The 22,707-nt window shown below is 35.5% G+C and overlaps 1 protein-coding gene across 1 annotated transcript in view; it reads left to right on the forward strand.

Annotated features, from left to right (window-relative positions):
• The window catches only part of TBC1D22A (TBC1 domain family member 22A), a 180,386-nt gene that overhangs the window by 16,119 nt on the left and 141,560 nt on the right, over positions 1-22,707 (forward strand). The window contains exons 5-7 of the mRNA XM_075742366.1: positions 11,367-11,437; positions 16,023-16,151; positions 17,102-17,164. Coding sequence (XP_075598481.1) covers positions 11,367-11,437; positions 16,023-16,151; positions 17,102-17,164 — 263 coding nt within the window. The remainder of the gene's footprint in view (positions 1-11,366; positions 11,438-16,022; positions 16,152-17,101; positions 17,165-22,707) is intronic.

Raw genomic sequence — 22,707 nt, forward strand, 5'->3', positions numbered from 1 at the left:
TTAAGATGAGTAAAAGGATTTCTCATTATACATACTAGCAGTTTTTCTTTTTTGTGAACTGTGAGCTAAGTTCAACTTCTTCACCTCCCTTAGTGCTTGACCACAAACTGAAATTCAGCCTTATTTCCTGCCTTTCCAAATCCCTGAAACATATATGAGGAATGCACTACAGTCCCAGTAGTCTTCTCACTTCCAGTTGATGGGCAGACATTAGCTCTCCTAGGAGGCAGGAAATACTGAAATGTCAGATGTCTGAAAGTGGCATAGAGTTCACTATGTTAATATGAACAGAAAGAGCCAAATACGGTAGTTGAAAGGCAATCTTTAAACTATTTTGGATGACCGCGTCAAATTCATTCATTTTGCAAGATTGCCTGTTTTTTTATTTGACTTTTCCAAGCTGAACTTGGAATGCATATGGAGGAGGTGATCCAAGACCAGAACTGTAGCTTGTTAGGTGTATTCCATGTGAAATTCTTTGCCGCATCAGGGTCCTCTTTGTTCTGTACATCATGGAGTTTATCAGCAGCTTTCCTGCTGAATTTCCTGCTAAAGGAAATTATAACAGGAAAGGAAGTCTTTGCTTTTCTTATGTGGTAAATAAACATACATTTTAGGTAGACTTACTGGTTTTGGGTTTTTTGTTAATGGGGGAAGCTCTCTAGTACTAGCTCTTGTGAGTAATTGCATTAATTTTGTGACTCAGTAATCTAGACATGTATCTATGAATCCTGATTATTTTAGTTGTGCCCTTCTTGTACTATAGTTTCATTATGAAGGACCAATGTCAGATTGCATATTTGAATGTAGATATTGCAATAGTGGGTTTTTTAAGTCTGTTTGGTTTGTAGGAGTATTTTCTTATTAACATGAAACTTTAATATTATAATAAGTAAATTTATGCCTTGGTTATTTGTTCCAAATGCATATGAATTTTTTTTTAAAATAAAGGTATAGGGGGATGGAACACATCTGACATTGTCCAAAAATAAACAATTATTGGCTGTTCACTTTAAAAACTGGATTTTTCGTGTGATTGGTCGACAGATTCCAAAACTCCATCTTTTCCCCAAACAGAAGTAATAAATACTGTCTGTTATTTCTAAATAAGTGGGAAAATTGTCTCCTTTCATTAACTGGTACTGTAAGTGGTATTTCCTATTTTCCCTATTTCTGTATAGAGACATACCTTAGTTCTACTTGGAAGTTTTGTTAGAGACTGTTTGAATGGCTTTATGGTAAAAATAAAAACAGTCGATGATGTGCAGAAATTGAGTGTTGCAAGAGAACTATGAAAAACTATAATGCCATTTAAAATCCTCTGCTGGCATGGTTCTTATCCATTAATTACTTTCCTAATTTACATTGTTGACTTCAGTTGTTGCAATTCTTTCTTAATGGTTTTATTAATCTTCCTTTTGCCATAGTTTTCCTAATCCTCTGTTCACTTGCATTCTTGTACCTTCTAACATCAACCTCACCTACCTCTGCTTCTCCAACTTTCTACGTGGAATAGCAGACAAGGTGTATTTTCCTACTATTTTCTAGCAAAGGACCCAAAAAGGGTCTTACCCTGTATTTACAACATTGAATTGGACTTTTTCTGTTTTCTGCATGCTTTCAGAATAATTCTTTGTTCCATTGAGAAGATTAGGGGCAGTGTTTGCTTGAAAAAAAATTTTAATGAAGTGCCTAACAGAGCTATTATTCATTTTGGAAACCAGTTGCTGTGGTTGCCATAGTAATAACAAGCCCTCTATTAAAGCTATTTTCTATATGTACTGCCTGTATTATAACATGCTGTTGGGGGAGCTGCGGTTCCGTGAATCTATGCTCTTGAAAGAATTTTCCAGCTTTGTGTAGTTAAATTATCCAAGGAATTTATGTTATAACAACATAAAACATGTAAATCTAGTTTATCATATCTATTGTGGAGTTGTTCATGCAGGCCATCACTTCATGTAGACGTTTACAGTAATCTCAATGAAATAACAGTTGTATCAAAAATGAATAATACATACAGAGAAATTTTGAACTCCTTTAATATTTCTTGACTTATTTTTTATTTGTTTGTAACGGATAGAATGATGAGCTTGTAGTTCCAAGAAAAATACTTGTAGACTTGGTTGTTTCCCCTTGTGTGTTTTAGATGTAATGGGTAATAGCTCTAGTAATAGCTGGTGGGGTTAGAAAGCTGGTAAATTAATGGCGTGTTTTCTCTGTAGAATGCCCCATGAAAGATTTATCGAATATGAAGAATCTTTAAATCTACTGTGGTAAAAGGATATTGTCTGAAGATTTCTTTTAGAATAATTGCTTTAAACTTTTTCTTCTTCAGAGAGAAGAAACTTATATCTGAATGTGTTGTAGTAAACTAGATAGAATGAATTTTTCCAAAATTAAATTAATTATATGAATTAGAAGTATTTGCATACCACATTATTCCTTCATAATAAGATATCCTAACACAAAAGTGTTTCTGCAAAAAATAAATGCTGTCCCCTAAGCAGAAATGACAGTTGGCTAATGCTATCAAATGGAGATATTTTTGATCTAAAATCAATGGGGATTTATAAATATTTTGACACTTATTGCTCACAGAATTATGTAAAATAATGAGACAACTGAAAGACAGAGTAGCAAGTGGGGTTCAAAGTGTATCAGACAGTATCCTTTCAGTCTGGGACAGGGTTTATAGACAAGGTTTTACAAATACTGCTCTTGATTCTGGCTAATTTGAGCTCTGAATCAGTAGGTTAAACTTAATTCTGTGCTCACGTTATTAGCAAGTGATCATGTCTGTGATAAGGATGTTTTACAACTGCTCACTTTCAGAATAGTTGTTCTGGAATTTTAAGAAAACATTAATTATATTGAAGCAAGGATAATACTGCAAAAATACTTGATTGAAAATGTGTGTCTGATTTGTAGGTGGCATTAAAACTCCTTTGTAGAAATCCTGTGCCAGGGAGCATGTTCACTAGCTCATAACTAGGACATCTAATTCCTTGGGAAATCTACAAGGGGAAAGAGTTAGTATAATGAGAATAAATTGAAATTATGCTTTGACTGGGGAGAATGTAACATTTCAACCAATGACAAATAGTTTAATGGTTAATTAGATATTAAATAGAGGACAAGTTTCAAATATAAGTGCAAGTACATTTCCTTGATACTCTCAAAGTCTTGGTTGAGGATGACTTTCTTCTGATGCCTTGATTTAAAGTGTTGCAAACTATGTGGTAGGCATGTGTAGTTAAATAGTTTTTTACAAGAAAGCGATTTCCAAGTTTGAAACCTTCACACCTGTACTTCTATACTGTTACTTTCTATGCAATAAAAATTAATAAACTCTCTGTGTGGTTGGAGTCTGTACCCTACACAGCAGAAATGTGGTAGCTTTAGATTTGTTATTTATTTTATTTATTTTTTGGTAGCTCTTTTATGTTCTCAACAAATTAATGTCTAGCTATTTGCTCCCTGGAGCATGCTGTGTGTTACATATTGGACCACTATGGAACTTTCTTTAAAAAAAAAAGTCTTTTTATCATGTGTTATATGGAGAAAATTCAGCCTTAAATGGATTTTCTTTTACAAGGTGCTGTAGAATGTGAATGTACTTAGCACTTCTCAGTGGGAAAGGTAAATATTCAGTAGGAAACATGGGAAGAAAAGGGAAGAACCAGGTGTTTAAAAGAAAATTTAATGAAAATTAAATTAAAAAAGTGTGATACTGTGGCAACTTACAGACTAGAACTTAATACTTTAATTTTGAGATAAAAATGTCAGAATTATTTAATCCTCCTCAGCTCCTTTTTTTAATTAAGATGCATGTGTCTTAAGGTAACCTGAGAACTTCAATGCAAGTATTTCAATTGCATGTTACGATTTGATTTTACAAAGTGATCTGGTGGGTGATTTATAAGAATAAACTGTCCTGGTTTCAGCTGAGAGGATTGATTTTTCTTCATAGTAGTTAGTGTGGGGATATGTTTTGGATTTGTGCTGGAGACAGCATTGATAATATAGAGATGTTTTTGTTCTATGGACCTATTGTTGAGCAGGGTTTATATGGGGCCAAGGCCTTTTCTGCTTCTTGCACTGCCCGCCAGCGGGATGGCTGGGGGTGTACGAGGAGTTGGGAGGAGACACAGACAGGACAGGTGACCCAAACTGACCAAAGGGGTATTCCATGCTATATGACGTCATGCTCAGTTTATAAGGAGCTTGGAGGAAGAGGCGGGGGGCAGCAGCGTTCGGAGCGATGGCGTTTGTCTTCCCAAGTCACCGTTACACGTGACGGAGCCCTGCTTTCCTGGAGATGGCTGAACACCTGCCTGCCCATGGGAAGTGGTGGATGAATTCCTTGTCTTGCTTTGCTTGTGTGCGCGGCTTTTGCTTTACCTATTAAACTGTCTTTATCTCAACCCATGAGTTTTCTCACTTTAACTTTTCTAATTCTCTTCCCCATCCTAATGGGGGGGGGGGAGTGAACGAGCAGCTGGGTGGTGCTCAGCTGCCGGCTGGGGTAAAACCATGACAAAACCCCATCTTAAAAACAGTAATAGATACACTTGCTGTAAAAGTTTTGCATGTATTTCAAATAAGATGAACGTGTAATTCCTGTATTTTAACAGTATTATAACAGCCTCACTGACAATCTTTCTGTATATCTAAAATGGTACTCTATGTATGTTTCAATTTGTTCTTACCTTTCTTGTCACCAGACGCATTTTTTATTTTATGCTGTAGTAGTGTTAGACTAAGTCTTCTAGGAGTGACTTTTTTCCTGCTTTTATGATTGTTGTTGGGAAGGGCAGAGTTCTTGGTTTTCTTTCCTCTTGTTTTGGTGTTGAACCATCAGAGGAAAGCGTAATGTGAATTTATGCTTTAACAATAGTGATGCGCAAGGGTCAGACCGTGTGCTTTTGGGGTGATAATCATGAAAGCTTGCTACTATACCTGATAAAAATTCTTGCATGGTCTCTTTCAGTTGTAATGTATGCTGTCTGCCACTGGCAAAATGCTAGTTGAGCTCACTGTAGTGAAAAGTTAGGACTAGAATTTTGTAGGATTTTTGGGGTAGTGAGATCCTGGAATTTTGGAGGACTGTGACATAGGACAGCAGTAGGTGCTGGTGCAGCAATGGAATTATCACATACTCAGGGCTAATGCATTGTGATAGAATTGACTTAACTCTCAGATCTGCAATCACCTATCTGACAGTTTCCATACTGAAAGCAATTACTGTACCACTTATGAAAGCAAAAACAGAAACGAAAGCCTTGAGAAGGTTCAGAAGGATCCTGTATGACCTGACAACAGAGTAGAGGAGGCTATTGAATACAGTAGGAGGTTATTAAATGCAAGCCAAAAGGTAAAGTTCTGTGTCAAACAAGGAGAGTGGGGCAGAATATAAATCCTGTCAGGCCAAATGCATGGAAGCGCTTCTAAAAGAGAGTTCAAGAAATGACTTGCAGAAGGTATAAAAACTAGTGTTAGATGCTTTTTATCAAATATATTGGGAGAAGGAGCATTGCCAAAGATTCTGTAGGCCCAGCAGACGATCCAGGTGTAAAAAGAGCACCCAGAGAGGATAAGGCTCTGGCAGAGAAACATAAACAATAATTTAATTTGTGTTCAGGATTCAAGAATGTAGGGAGGTATTCATTCCCAAATCCTACATTATGGAGAATTAGTCAAGAGGATCTGTTTCAAGTAAGTGTTATGTTGTAAAACAAAGATGTTTTGTCCTTGGTGTACACTTTCACTTCCATGTTCAGTGCTGAGATTTTCTTCCAGAAAAAGCAGGCTGAAACCCAGTCCCATAGTATATGTACGTTATTGTTTGGAATTACAAGATAGCTCAAGCTATCTCTAATTAAAGGAAACGTATGTTCATTGCAGAATAGCATCAGGAATGAAAAATGATTCCTCTTGAAACTTGATGAAATAAAACATTATTCCTTCTTTCCTTTTAACTTTCAAAGAATGACTACTTAGTTCAATTAATCCCATAAGTAGTTGTTTATATTTAGCCTAGAAGTGGAGGTTTCATTTGAAATAGTGCCGTAATCTAAATTCTCTTTTTCAAAACTGTCTTTGCTTGGTCCTGAATGTAGAAGGAAAGGTCAGCTGCATCACAGGATAGGAAGTTTTACTAGAATAAGCTATATTCCAATTGGTTTTAATAGTTCCTATCTTTGGCCTTAAATGAGTTACTTAAGAGTGAGTGGAATTTTTGTCCTGGAGGATTTCTCATTGATTTAATCATATGCACCACGTTTCTGATTCTGACAGTACATTTGTATCTCATTTTATGGTGGATTTTTTTTTCCGCTTTACATGGGTTGTTTTTAGAGGTTGGTACCTGTGTTTGTGCATAGATTCCTGTTTGGTTCAAGTTAAGGGAGGAGGAGAAAAAAAAACAACAGTAAGGTGAAATATTAGCTAGAGTTCAATGGGTTATAGAGTTGAGAATGAGCAATTGATGTTAGTTGAAAGTAATAAAAGTAATTTCTGAGTTGCAACTTAATTTCTATTTTCTGCATATACTATGCTTATTACATGGTTTATAAATGGTGTGCTTGTGTGTAACAGTAGCCAAAACTTGAAGCTTTAGCAAAATGATTGTGTAAGGAAGTAATAAACTAATGCATAAGATATGTTTCCTTTCACCTAGACTACCAGTGACACAAATAGATCAGGTACCCAGTAAACTGTAGAATCCTAGAATCGTTTGGGTTGGAAGGGACCTTAAAGATCATTTAGTGCCAACTCCCCTGCCATGGGCAGGGACACCTTCCACTAGACCAGGTTGCCCAAAGCCCCATCCAACCTGGCCTTGAACACTTCCAGGGATGGGGCATCCAATTTTTAGGGCCAGTTCTTTTTAATGTTTACGTAAATGACTTGGACGTAGGACTAGAAAAGGTGTTGTGAGCAAGTTTGCAGATGACACCAAATTGGGAGGAGCTGTTGATTCCGTTGAGGGTGGTAGAGGCCTTGCAGAGAGATCTGGACAGATTGGAGAACTGGGCAATCACCAACCGCATGAGGTTTAACAAGGGCAAGTGCCGGATTCTGCACCTGGGAAGGGGCAACCCTGGCTATACATACAGACTGGGCGATGAGATGCTGGAGACCAGCCATGCTGAAAGGGACTTGGGGGTCTTGGTCAACAGCAAGTTGAACATGAGTCAACAGTGTGCCCAGGCTGCCAGGAAGGCCAACCGTATCCTGGGGTGCGTCAAGCACAGCATTGCTAGCTGGTGTAGGGAAGTGAGTGTCCCTCTCCACACTGCGCTGGTGCGGCCTCACCTTGAGTACTGCATGCAGTTTTGGGTGCCACAGTACAAAAAGGACATAAAACTATTGGAGAGTGTCCAAAGGAGGGCAACAAAGATGGTGAGGGGTCTAGAGGGGAAGACGTATGAGGAGAGGCTGAAGTGCCTTGGTTTGTTCAGCCTAGAGAAGAGGGGACTGAGGGGAGACCTCATTGTGGCCTACAGCTTCCTCATGGGGGGAGCGAAGGGGCAGGCGCTGATCTCCTCCCTCTGGTGACCAGTGATAGAACCCGAGGGAACAGAATGAAGCTGTGATGGGGGGAGGTTTAGGTTGGATATCAGGAAAAGGTTCTTCACCGGGAGGGTGGTCGGGCAGTGGAACAGGCTCCCCAGGGAAGTGGTCACAGCACTGAGCTTGACTGAGTTCAGAAAGCGTCTGGATAACGCTCTCAGTCATATGCTCTGATTCGGCTGGTCCTGTGTGGAGCCAGGAGTTGGACTCGATGATCCTTATGGGTCCCTTCCAACTCAGGATATTCTATGATTCTATGATCCACGACCTCTCTGGGCAACCTGTTCCAGTGCCTCACCACCCTTCCTAACATTCAGTCTAAATCTACCTTCTTTTAGTTTAAACCCCTTACCCCTTGTCCTATCACTGCACTCTGTGATAAATAGTAATAAAAAAAAAAACCCAAAACCAAAAACATACTTGTTCATAAAAACTGCTCTACCAGTCCTTCTGCAGTATCCTTGCTTCTGAAGACTTGGGACCTTCGTTGTTATTAGTCCAATACTGGAGCTTATAATCATGTTCTGGAGTGGAGGAGAAATATATGTATAATTTGTAGATGTTTTTAGTTAAGGCAAATATTCTCTCTTTTATTTATTCATAAACTATAGGAAATACCATTTTTCAAGTGTTGTTCAGCTTATATGTTTTCTTTGCCTTTACTTGTTCTGACCGATTCCTGCCTTTTTGGCTTTTAGAAGAATATAACCAGTGATAGTTACCTATGATTTAGTGCTTGGTAGCTTGGGGATTTACTTGACATTGAATCATGGGTGGAATTGAAACTTGTTGCAGATGCGTTAGGGCTGCAGGCAAATATCTAAGCTGCTGACTGCCCTGCTGGGAGGCTGAGCTAACTCCCTAGGGTGTGGAGAACTACTGGAGGCAATGTGAGAAACTGCTGAACATAATAAACAACAGTGTGAGAAGCTGACAGAAGTTATAGATAGCACCCTATGGGATGCCTGAATTTCACAAGTAGTAAAGAGGGAATTGTGTGGGAAATGTCCAAACAGTGCCATTGCATGGAGGGGACCACTGGGGCCACTTTGGAGGGTGTGGTGTTATGAGACCAACAGTGCCTAGGTAATCATTTCAGATATACCAAATTTGGTATATAGTTGTAGTGAAACTGACACCACTAAGGGATGAAGTAATTGGAGTGGGTTGTTAATTTGGGGTATAGAAAAGGAGGTAGAAGGGTGGTGGAAAGAGAAGATCAGGTAATAGGAAGAAAGGTGAGGTATGCAACCAGGTGCTGTCTGGGGGTGCCTCTTGGGCAGCTTGTGTCTGCAGCTGGAGTCTGACAACAAATTAAACCTGTTAACCATACAATACAAGTCAAACCTATGTCAGCTGCCAGGACGACTTAGGGGAGAAGGGCTTCCTTGACTGGCAAGGGACACCTGCATGGGTGGATCAAGAATCCTGTTATCACCAACTTAGTGCCACTTCCAGGCCTGTTGTGGAGCCACTGCTCCATAACAGGATGGCTATTGAAGTCTCCTTTGTGGTGCCTCCGGTCATTCACTACCAATATTCTTAGACTGTGTGGTAGTTCTTGCTTTTGACAGTCATTGAGAACTTGTAATATTAGAGTTGTGTCTTGTCTGCTTTTATAGACTAGAAAATTGGAGTTGCATGTAAATCAGATTAATGGCTCCATTTTCTGCTTGCTTTGGGAAAATGGTAAAGTTGATATGACCTAAACCTGTGGCATAAGTATTTACAAATTTTCCTTTTAATTGCAACACTGTTCTTGATCTCAGACATCTATTATGAAGCTGACTGTTTCTGTTCTTTGGAATGCAGAGGTTTTGTTTTAACTTGAAATTCTTGGATAAAAGTCTATTTCAGGCCAAATATCAAGATCTTCTAAAGATGATCACTTAATACCATGATAACATTATTTCTCTGGTTGTGCTGTTAGAAAATACCCTTCACTTATTTATGTTTTCTTGCTTTAACAAGGTGTCACCTTGAAGTCTTTGTATTTCTTCTTCTATAGGAAAGATACAAATTTATTCATTTAAAGACAAAACTACGGAACAAACCATGTCTTTAACTCAAGAACATATTAGGAGATATATTTTTTCCACCCAATTTTTTCCTGTGTTAGTGTATTTTGACATTTTCAGGAGTTTGAAATGTTGTGGAAAAGAAAAGCTTCTATTAATGAAGCTTATTTTTGTCAAATGCAATGGTGTTTTAAAGGTTATAGATGAAAGACAGTTTCATTGGTATTGTAAGAAAGTCATCCTTTTTCTTTAGACTGGATTCAAGATTTGTGATAAACACATTCACTTTGATATGATGGGCTTTTTAACATCTTGTTTCTTTAATATCTGTTGTTGTTCTCTGCTTTTCTGAGTTTTTGCTGTTTTTTGATCCTAATGCAGCATCTGGTCACTGTTTTGCTTGGATTTTGGTGATGTATCTTCACTGTTTTGAGATCTCTATGCAGCTGCTGTTGTCCTGGCTGAGCCTGCTGCTCAAATTGAATGTGTACATCCAGTGCTGTAAACTTTTTTTACTTGAACAATTGTTGGTAAGCCCATGTCTGTCTGGAAGTGACCACCCTGAAACCACTCATCTACCTATGACCATAACAATCTTTCATTTCTGCCTCCTGCCAATTTTCTTCTCTCTGTATTTTCTGTAAGAAAAAGAGATGGAAGTCTGAATTTCATCCAGCTGGAAATTTTTTTTGGCCATGATTTATTTAACTTCATATTAACGCTGTCATCTCATTTTAAGACAAAATGGATTTTGCAAGTATCATTTTTGCTAACATGTATCTAAAATAAAAATAGGGCATCTTATTGATCAGGTAATGTCATACTGCAAACTCCAGGTTACTAGAGTGTTTTGTTTGCTTTAGTTGATGCTTTTTTTGAGAAACGTTAATTGCTAATTAAGAAATTTTTTTTTGCATTAATTATTTAACATCAATATATTTTTTTAAAATCAGATTACTTCTTCTTGGAATATATGATATATTTTTAAAAAAGTCAACTGGTTTCAGTGGACTATGTTTTCGTTCCTGGTTAAAAATAGTTGTAAATGTGTCTAGAAATAATGATAACATGCTACACCTAACATGATAATTTGTATTTCTTGATATTATAAATACATACTTCTTTCAGAGTAGTAGGAGCAGGGTGGGAATAGGAGGGTGAAGATGGATGTTGCTAATAGGAGTCCTTGTCTTAACAAAAAATGAAGAGAATATGCATCTATAAAATGGTCAAAGTTAATTGTGGTATCTGTTTAGAAAGTTCTTATTCTAATTACTTTCTTCTGTACTTTGTTTTCTTGAGGTGGGTAGGTAGAAGGTTTTTGAAGTCTTTGTTGAAGCGTAGAATTTGGAAAATGTATGCATATGGTAGAGACCAAATTTGCTGGAATGTACATAGTTAATTCATAAATATACATAGTATTAATTGGAGTAAGTATATACAAAGTAAAATGTAGAATTTTGTTCTGTATTATTTAACAGGTTGATAATTTAAACTTGTGTGTTTTTAACCCATATTTTCTACTCAGAGTAAGAAGAGAAAAAGCTACAAATAGATATCTCATAAAAATACTGTTTCTTAGGGACGCTATTCCTATGGATAGTAATTATCCAGTATGTTGTTAATTCATTAGAATTGCTGTATAATTCTGATTTCATTGTCTTTATAAGAAGACATGATCATTGTTGTAAACAACTTTGTGCTGATTTGAATATGTCTGTGTATATTAATTGATAATAGTGTTCTCATGAAATACTTCTCTTTTAATAGAGGAATTACGGAAATTGAGTTGGTCTGGCATTCCCAAACGGGTTCGTCCAATTGCATGGAAGCTTCTTTCGGTAAGTTGTATTTTATTTTCCCCCTTCTTCCTTTGCATTTAGTAGTAATAGGTTTTTTCAAGCATTGCAAATAATTTTGCTTGAGTTGTAATCCATCAACGATACTTGAAAACATTGCGTCTTGTTGCTGAATTGTAATAAAAGTTCTGTTCTTTTGCTCAATTTCAAGATTAATTTGTCAAACTGAAAGGAGGGGAATGAGTAGTAGTAGTAAATCATGTCAGCTGTATATCTTTATTTTTCAGCCTGGCTTTCTATGAAAGAAAGGCTTATGTGATAACAGTGGCCTCTTTCAAGCACTTTTGATGGAACTGTGGAGACTTCAAAGACAAGTACATTCTTACAGTTCTCTTGAAAATAGGCACGCAGTAAAGGAAACGAAGCCTATCACTGTCCTACGAAAGGCTTAATTCTGACTTCGCATTAAATTAACTGCAAGAAAAGATTAACACTGTGTTGAGGAAAAGCTGTGATAGGATCTTGCAGGTTTTTTGGCCTGATTTTTCTATAGTGGTTTAAGATGAACAAATCTAAACTGCTGTGGTCAGTTACCTTGTGGCATTGGCTCTCCTGATGTCAGACCCATGAGTCAGTTCAGGGACACAAGCTAATTAAAAAGCTAATCAGTTTTTTTGTAGTGTGAGGTTTTTGTCTGGCTGAGCTCCCTGAACTTTGCTTGGTGGTCAGAGGATTTTGCAACGGCAGTAGGTTGGCTGAAATACCAAGGAACAGCACATGGAAGTGTTTCAGTTGAGCATCAGAGACAAGCTTATGGGAATCTGAATTCATTGAGTTTGGTGTTACAGAACTGGATTTTTTTAATCTTGGTGTTTGCACTATATTTAAAAAGGTTCTTCTGCAGAAATACAGTGTATTCCTCATAGGAGTATTTTTCACATCAATCTTTTCAACTATAATACTTGTGATGACAAAAGGTTGTGCATTTTAGCTGTTGTTTGCCTGCCTGTGGTTGGGAGGAGAACTTGTGAAGATGTTTGTATTAAAAAGAAGTAAAAATCTCGTGCTGTCTACTCTCCAGAGGCTGTGAAAGACACTTTATCAGCAGATCTTCATGCATTTAAGAACTGTTTAAAATTCTGAGTTATACACACAACAGTTTAACACTATTGAATTTTTCAGAGAGTAGACTTAAATAGCTTTACTTTTTATAGAATAATTCAGCAGGGAATACGAAGTATTTACTTCAGATTGAGACTGATTTCCAGTGACTGAAAGAGTCTCTCTTGCTGATGAGTTCTACTAAATTTGCAGCTTAGTTCCTTCCAATGCTAAATGCAGATATGCAGCTTCTTAATGGTGGGTATTCAAATATCCTGCTGTAATTGAAATTAAACACGCAGTGTACAATTTATTTTAGTTCTGTTTCCAAAGTTATTGTCTGAGATTTTGGTAATGAAAAGAGCATTTCTTTTTTTTCCTCTTGAAGTTTAGGATGCCTGTTTTAAAACACTCAAAAATATTATGGCTAACTCAAAACTGACTTTGAAACACAGTAAGCTAAAGCATAAGGATAGGTTAAGCTTTGAATCTGAGGACTGACACTGAGGTTTAAAGAATTGGAATTATGCAGAAGTTAACTGCAGTCACTTTCTTATTTTCAAGTAAGAGCATGGGCTTTCCCTGAGCTTCAGCTTCATTCCATAACTTGATTTTAGTTTAGCATTCCTGAGATTCCCAGTCTAGAGAAATTTCTAAATGTAGAGTTCCCTTGTTCTGTAGTTGTAACCACTCCAGTTCAGGATCCTTTCCCATTCAGTTCTTATCTTGGGCTGTCTTGCCATACCTCTGCAAAGAAACTGTCTTCAGGTTATTTTAGTTTTAGTTTAAGAATAAAGTGGATTTTTTTTTTCCCAAGTAAGAGACTTCAGAAAGTGTGGGTTGTGGGGGTGTTTTGGTGGTTTTTTCTTTTTCTGTCACTAAATACCATTATTTTGAAAGTTCTCAGCTTTTCTTGTGTAATTCTTACCATGATTTCTTATCTTCTAAGTGGTCCTCAATTAATACATTTTGGAAACCTAAAGGTGAGTCATTTAGTAATCATTACTTTTCTCTACTGTAAGGCTTGTTTCATCTTCTTTCCAAAGTGGGGAAGAAAAAGTGCTTTGAGTATTTGTGGTCATAAACTCCATGATGCTTTTTTTCTAATGGCAATTGGATTTTAAGTCACATTAGTTGTTTAAACGTGTTACCTACTGCAAATGTATCACATTACCACCTCTTACCTGGGATGTAATCTTCTGTGCTCTAAGGTGCACTGGGAGCTATTGGGGCAATAAATGTACAAAAGCAGAACTGTTTTGCTTAAAGATCAGTTGCAAAACCAAAAAAAAGACCAGAAAACCAAAGAAACCAAAGCATAGTTTAGAGCTAAATTAAGGCTGGATGTGTTTGTTTTGGAACTATTCAGAAGTCTTACTTAAAAAGCCCAAACTATGACTTTTATGGGGAAGTGAGTACTATTGGTAGTATCTGAGGCGGGTGGTGATTGTCTTGTTTATGAAATCAGCATTGAAGTTGGAATTTTTAAAATATGATTTAAAAATTGAGCAGTTGAGATATTTATTACATAGTCAGAAGGTTGATGATGTTAACGTGTTTGATGAATGCAGTTTTTCAAAGGGAAGGCATATGAAAGTCAGTATAATGCTCAGGGGCTGTGGATGTTATGCATGTCTACTGGTAACAGTATATTAAAAAACCCAACATGATTTATTTTTAAAATATAGCAAAAAGGTTAGGTAAACTGTACATAAACAGCAAGCAGAACTGTTCAGGCTTACTTCTCTTTTGAATAACAAAACTGAAGATATGGTTGCAAAAGCCTTTGGAGGAAATTAATGAATAAATGGGTTAAACTCTCCACCAATTTATTCCCTGATGATATGTTCAAGCCTTTCCAACTTTTAAAAATAAAACCTAATTTGTAAAGTGAACAGGAAACAAGACATGTCCAATTGAAAGATTACTTCAGTCTTTGAAACTGAATAATGGCAAAAAGACTTGCTGAGAAAATATTGGTATCCTTTGAACAATCACATTTGATCTCACAAATGAATTCTTTTCTAATGGAACTAAGATATCCTACAGGAAAAAAAAACAACAACTGTTGAGAATAAATGGGAGGCAGAATTCAATATTTAACTTAATACAAAACACTGGGACAGGATATTAAATGTCAGACTGAGTCTGGAGGCAAAAGTTAAGCTGGTGCAATTTAAAGTACCTGCAACCAGACGCAAGTCAGTACATCTTAAAAGGTACAGTTTTGCCAAGTACCAATTAAGGTATCTGGAATGTAATATGGTTTGTACTTATTCTGTTGTTGTTTTAAACTAAGAAATTGAAATATATGGGAATAACATTTTAAATGGTTTTAATATAGAGATATTTTTAAAAATCTATTCATGTTTTAGTGTGGTGTGTGTTTTTTATTTTTCCCTAAATGCTGAGCAAAACAGAAGCTACAGAAGTGGGATACGATGTTGGATTGTTGCAGGAGACTAATGGAACCTATATACTTACTCTTTATTGTATACTTAGCAATTTTAGCATGTTAGGTTTACCCCTTCCATTTTTGCTTATAGAGTTTAGGACTGAATAAGAAAGTTTTTTTTGTAGTTAAATGCACAGCATTTCGTTAGTTACTTGCAGTGGCTATGGCTCACTATGTGCAAATATATGCTGCATTTCCAGTATAGGATTTTTTGATGTTATGAGGATTATGTTGTTTTAAGGAAGCTTAAATCTAACGTGAATTTGATTCCTCTGTTTTACTAGTTGCCATTAGTATGGTGATAGATGTTATTGTGGAAGGAAAGTGTTTGTAATATTGGCAAGAAATATTTTAATTTGACTTCACTAACGAATAATGTGATTATTAGATATTTTTATTTTTATGTATTGTCTTGAATCTCTCTAAGCCATCTATCTGTAGAATGAATCTTATACAAAGTATATGCCATATATGTAAAATATGAACTAGCTTTCTTTTTACAGTGTTACGGTATATTGGTGTTGATCATTTGGAATTAAGCTGCTTACAAGAAAGCATTAACTACTTCAGGAAGCTTTTTGGTAGCCAGTTACATGAATAATGATGTTTCTAATAAGTCTATTTACATATAAACTGAACATTTAATAACACTTACAATATGCATTTTGTTTAAAAATTTAGTGAAATTGCTCCAATAATGGTCACATAGGAATGCAGAAATTAATGAACTCATATAGCATTATATTTATCTGAACTTCTTTATTTGAGCTTTCCTCTTCAGAAGGCAAACATCATTTTAGAATTCTTGATGAGCAATTACTTTTTTAAAGCTGGAAAAACTTGAAACTTTTTCTTAAAAAAAGTTGATTTTAGTAAGGTGTTTGTATCTGAACTTTTTTTATCAGTTGGTATGATTACAAAACTGATTTACTAAAGGATTATTCAGGTCCACGTAAGACTACATAGCACTACATCAGTTTATTAACTTTCCTGTCACATGTAATCAAATGCCAGCAGTGCTTTTTGTAAGGCAAAGAGTAATATCCTTTTCATTTCACTGTTTTTTTTCAGGGCTATCTTCCTGCAAATGTGGACCGAAGAGAAAGCACTTTAAAAAGAAAACGCAAAGAGTATTTTGCATTTGTTGAACAATACTATGATTCCAGAAATGATGAAAATCACCAAGATACCTATAGACAGGTAGAACACCTATTGAAGTGACTTTTACTTACAGTACATCTGCTAAAGAACTTAAGGAGATTATTTTTTAAGTTTACTACTTTTTTTCTCTATTTCTTTAATCTTGATAGACAGCTCTCTAATCAATTGTTTTCCTGCCTTTCAGAAGCAAAAATATGAAATATTATGGTCTGAAATTCCAAATAGTGGGTTTCTTTTAATGTCAGCTTTAGTCATACCATGTGGCGCTGCCATTCAGAGCTGCCATGGTTTTCTGTTTAAGAGTAGTATGGTTTTCAAGTCTTTCATCTCCTCCTTCAAATAAGTGAAGATGTACAGGGAAGGTCTAACGACTGTTTCTTACTGGCTCCATACTTCTGCTTCAGAAGTTGAAACTGTATATGATGTGCAGTAAACATGGGTGCGTCAAACTTCCTTGCCCACCCAGATAAGCAGATAACTTCAAGTTTTGTATTAAAATGAATAGATTGCATCACTAAGTATAGACTTAAACAATCCTACTTTAACCTTCCTTAGGACAGAAGCAGCTGAGATCTTTTTCAGCTTCAAGCCTACTCTTTAGTAGCAAGAAGTATATAGGATAATGTCTGTTGAGCATGACTTCACAGAAGTAGCAGTATGTATTTATGCATAATTACCCCGAGGTAATGAATATTGCCAATATGACTATAATTTGCAAACAATCAAAATACAAGGATCCTAAAATGTGGAAACAAAGTTTGTGTGTGTATATATATATATATAAAAATTTTGCCTCATTGATAGATTAGCAATGACTTAAAGATTTAGCCGTATGTTTTGAAATAGAGTAAATCCATGTTATTCCAAAAACAGTGATACAGTGGGATTATAATTAATACTGTAAAACCATAGGATTGTTTTAAGTATTGTGGTGTTTAAAAACTGTTCTGTTGGTTCCTTTTACAGTATTCTTCTTTCTGTCTAATTAGATCCATATAGATATCCCACGCATGAGTCCTGAAGTGTTAAGACTTCAGCCCAAAGTAACAGAGGTAAGAATGATATCCAAAGAATTTTTTTTAAAAATCATTTTATTAATGAATCTGATATCACAGCATTGGTTGTTAATTAATTTGAAAACACGGGCCATTTTGACTTCAGAACTAGCTTCAAAAAGTCCAAAAAATGAGGATATATGTAAGTATAAGCTAAGAATAACAGTGTAAATATGAGTAGTAAAAGAAAAGGCATCTCATTAATCTCCTGCATCAAATCTGTCAGTTTTTTTTCTTTGGTCTTGTGCCTTTGAGGGTTTATTTTTGCTTTTTATATATTTTGTTCATAATGTATTTTTGAAGTAATCCAGAGCATAGTTCCCATGGTTCTATGTATTTGTCAAAATCATTCAAGGTCTGGAAGTTCTTACTGTAGTCTTCCACTTGGGAAATTCTCTTTTCGTGAATTTGTAGCATGACTGGTTCGTGTTCCGTATTTGATTTTGCTTCTTTAAGTTTTGTATGTTAAGTACACTATTTAAATTTACTGCTGTAGTAGGTATACATCAATTAATGATAAATGTTAATCAAATTGGTCTATATTGTTGGGTAATTGAATCCTATAGGGACTTTTCTTTGTAAAGTATGAGTCATAAATAGTATAGATGGTGTGAATCATGCTCTTTTGATTATTTCTTTTAATCCTTCTATTTCTTCTCCTTTCTAATGGTTCTAGTTAGACCTTCAAATGTACTGCCATGTAGGTTCTGTTAATATAAGTATAGATAGAACATCTTCTGATAGTTCATAAGATGATAGGAGAAGTCAAATACAGAACTAGCTTTCATTTGTTTTTTTGCTCTTGCAATTATTTGTTTAATGTAAATGCTCCTCCGTATGTGTTAGAGAAATTGGTTTGAAGAAATAGCCTGCTATAGTTTTTTGAAAGAAAATGGTATACTACTACTTTCTGCCTGCTTTTTGCACAGTGGTGTTTTACTTGAGCTTTTCTAGGGATGAATCAAAGAGTAAAGTAAGAAAAATAAAGGGACAAGAAGGGAAACAATATCAGCAAGAAATAAACTACTAAAGAGTAGTTCATAAGATCAGTATCTGTGTTGTAGCCAGACTTGAGCCAGTAAATGAAATTGGTGGTGCATATTATTTCATGAAAATATGGCTACGAAAGGAAGAACACTCAAATACTTCTAAAAGGAAAGACATACTTGAACCGTATCATCCATAGTCTCTTAAATTATTCTAACGATGGATTTGCATTCAACATAAAATGTGTTTTTTGGGGTGGGGTTTTTTTTACTTCTTTGCATTGCATGATTAAACTCTTCTTAAGTTTTCGATGAAGATCATCTGAATATGTGGTTCTGATGTACAATGACTGTGGTTTTGTAGTTCTTAGTTTGGGTGAACAAACCCTGAAATGATGTTGGTTTTTTACCCTGGTATTTTAGTGAAGGAGAAATTAGAAGCTGTTTAACCTGTCTGGTGTAAGAATCTATGTATATCCTTGCTTTTAAAGGAAGATTTCAAAGTACAAAACATTTTTTCAAAATTAGTGCTAGATGGTGTATTCATGTCTCAATTAGCTGAACAATTGTAAAAACAACTTTAAAATAGAAATTCCAGGTAAACATCTTCTGTAGAATATATTGAATGTTCTTTCTTTTAACTAAATTATTTGGATGAGAAGTCAAGTAGTTTAATAAAAATGATACTGAGACAGTCTTTGGAGAATATTTTAAAGTGTTTTTTAGAAAAATGATGAGATTGTCAGAAGTAGAAACCTGTAGGATCTTGGACTACTTTTGTCTTTTGTTTCTTTGATCATGCATGAGACAAGATATATTTATGACTGCTCTTAAGAGAAGGTTAATAGGTTTCTTTAGACTAGATGCAAACTTGATGATAATAGGAACGCAGCTTTGTATTTACAATGGATACCTGCTTTTTCTGTAATACAGTTAAAAATATTAGAATAACTTGTATTGATAATTAAAGAAGAGATGGTCAAGGTTTTCCAACATTTGAAATGTACATTTTTGTTAAATATTTAGTGTATTGGGGAAAGCATCCTATAATAAGACATTGAAAAGAATTAGAGTTACAGGATTGTTACAAGCCCTTTTTGGTTGAATGATTAACTTAGAGCTAAAGAGTTTATTTGGGAATTTGGAGAGTATGTTAATGTGAAAAAGATATTAATGCGGTGTTTTTTACAAGCAGTCACACTTGAAAGGAGATTTTGTTTTTAATAGCTGAATTATAATTAGTCTGAAAATAGGCTGGTTTAATGAAAATGCGAACAGTCAACTTCAGAACTAGTAGATGCTTCCAGAATAAAACACTTATTATTGCTTGTGAGTAATTAAAATAAAACAAAATAGTGTGTCTAGGTAACATCTTGCTAAGTAAAATCTGATATGTCAATAGAATTTCAGTAGCAAATATTACTCAGTAAAGTTTGAGTCTGGAATGCAATTTCAGTTAATTTTGTGGGGTCATTAAACATATTTAGGTATTTTTCCCTTTTAGTTGTCTTTTGGCAGATAACATTGCTCAGGTAGCATATTCATTTAATGTGGTTTACTGAGATCTCATTTGAAATATTTTTTTCATAAAATCAGCATTGTTTTAATTTCTAGTTATTTGTTAAACTTGTCCAAAGGTATGTTTTTGTAATGCTTCAGTGCATATGTGCATCTTAAACACTACCTTAAAATAAAAATACTTTAAATCCACACTTTTGAGAAACTATGGTTGCTCTTGCAAGTAACATAATTACTCCTTAATTTAGTCTGTTACATACAGCTCAAGATCCCTGCCTGCTGGTCATACTTACATTTCTTTAGTTTGAATGTTTAGTAAATCGAGCCATGTAACAAGCATAATTGAGCCACATAAAATAGATGGACTTACCTCTCATTAATGTGATCAAGGCATTGTACAGCTAGATTGCTGCTGCTTTCTTGTTAAAAAAAACCCAACCAAACAACACAACAGTTCCTTCCCCCACCCCCCCAAAAAAAAATATCCCTGTCCATACTTTATCCATCTATCTAAAAAAAAAAAAAAAAAGTGAAAAAAGTGTAAAACAAAGATGTATTTTAATAATATTCTGTTAGTCAGGAGTGAGTGGCCTTGAGGTACAGAAGAATAAGAATGTGAAAAGGATGGGTAGCGAAAAGGGTGGATAGCAGCAGTCAGTGGGATAAGGGGAAATATGGGAAGTATTTGAGTTATAAAAAAGTGATAGAGATCTGAGGTAATTTTTACTGATCCATCAGTATCCTGAACTTGACAGAGTTGTGGGATCTTCATGTGTTAATTGTTTTTAGACCTCCACTGATGTCCTGACTAGATGTGTGGGCTTGCATATGTCTTGGCCTTTGTTTTCTGTCTGATCCAAGAGAGCCAAGCCCAACTTACTTGATGTCATCTTACGAAGACTAGTGCAAATGATGCTGGAAGGGTCACAATATCCAACATCTCCCTTATTTCTTCCTCTCCCCTTCTGAGTTTTTGTAGCCCTACACTAGCACAGCCTAATCCCTTATCCTCACAGGGATCCCTCCCTACTCCCAGGGGCTCAGTGCCTTGTTCCCAGTGCTGACTCCCCGCTAGGGAGCGGGAAGATGTTGCTAGGCCCAGGTGAACAATGGTCACTTCCTCTGTCTTAAGATGAGATAGCAACAGCTGTGAAGAGGGGAAGGGAATCAGAGGATTTCAAAAGGTAGCATAGTGTGCAAGACTGATGTTGTGGATATTATGATGTTTTTTTGTACACATTAATTTTTGCTGCTGCAGAGATTTAGAGTAATGATACTGCTACTAGGAAGAATGTTACTTACAATGAGGCGAAGAGATTGTAGGTGACAGAGCTGAAAGAAATTGCTAATCAAAAGACCAGAAACATAAGACGTGTATATACCTCAAAATGTCTTCTGACTTCAATTTCCAAATGTTACTGTTCCAGGATTTTTGTTTTTCTTGGTGGTATCTGAGTCTATTCCCAAAGGGCTTTTTGTTACAGTTGTTAAAACTGATTTAATTTCTTATCTGAACTTGGAACTTGGTTTCTGTAAAAAGATGCTTCATTTTAGAAAAAAAGTGTTTTGAGTCTGGTCTGTGAAAATAACTCATTAGTATATGTTCTTTTTAAAATTGGTTTAAAATGTTTATTTTTAATGGGAGTTACGTAGATCTGGGGAGGGGGAAGGTAATGTTGGAGCAAAGACTTAAAGTACTGGGCATAAACAAATAGTGGCCCTCAAAGAGGAGGAGAGAGAAGTTGGAGTCAAGTTTATTTTAAAGACTAATGACTGTAAGTGTAGATTTAATAAATATGGTTAGTTGAAGTGTAGTAGTCTGTAATTTAGTATCAATTTCTGCTTTAACTGAGTTTTGTTGAAATGGATAGTACATGACTGTGTATTTGCTGTGTAAGCTTGCAATTATATGGGAGAAGTAATTTCAAGGAAACAACACAATTTAAGAATAGTTTATAAATTTTTCCCAATCTATCTTTTTTCCTACTTGGATAAGCAAACAGCAAATTCTGGAAAGCTTTCATGATTAAAGCTTTGTAGGTTTTGGAGTTCCTCTGAGGTGGCAAAACCCACAAAAAATTAGAAATCTGCATTTAAGCTAATGAATTCTTCTCTTTATGTGTATGGATATAGTTCTTACTGTTATCATGAATGAAAGTTAAATTCAAAGGAGAATAATTGATCAGTAATGACATCTCATGAGATGTAGTGGTTCATAGTAGAAAAGTAATTCCCATTTCTGTTGCTGGTTTGGAAATCAAGAAGAAAACCTTTTGGGAAAGTGACCTTTTTAATGACTCCTATTTGAGCACAGTGATGAGTGCTGTATAGAAACTTAAATCAATCTGCCTTTCAGGTATTCAGTGCTCATTTTTTTCAATTCAGAACAGTAAATGAAACTTTATGAAAATGGGTAGGAAATTGAAAACACTATTTCAGTGTGTATATGTTGAATTTCTGATTAGATGCGTTTGGGCATATTAAATCTGGTGTGCCAATCGCTAAGTGATCTTTCCTGCTCAATAATATAAAAAAAAAACCCCAAACAAACTCAAACAAAAAATCCCAACCACAACCCCGCCCTACATCTTAGTTTTCATAGCTGGATTTTAAAAATGCTTTGAAATCAATCCATAGGCATCTCAGTTTGCAATGCAAACTATGTATATTATCAGGTTCTGAGGAAAGGAAAGGTGGGTGGTACAGTTTTTCGGGTTATTTGACTTGAGATGTGCCTTCATGAAAAGCACTGTTTTTATAGTTTTTACAGTGGGTATTTTGATAGCTGTTACTTACTGAATTACTGATTTTGTGTGTGTGTGTTTCTCACTGCGTGTATTTTCTAACCCCATCACACCAGTTTTTGTTTAGCATAGTGCATAACATTGTTCTACATTCAGCAGTTGCTATTTAAATAGATTTTTGTAGTCATCTCTGATAGTTGCTTTCAATAAAGTTTTTCTATTTGCAGTATGTTAAACGTCCTTTATTTGAAGTGAAACACAGAATGGTAACACTGATAAAAAAACTAATGTT

The sequence above is a fragment of the Balearica regulorum genome, chromosome 1, assembly GCF_011004875.1.
Source record: "Balearica regulorum gibbericeps isolate bBalReg1 chromosome 1, bBalReg1.pri, whole genome shotgun sequence".
Classification (NCBI taxonomy): Eukaryota; Metazoa; Chordata; class Aves; order Gruiformes; family Gruidae; genus Balearica; species Balearica regulorum.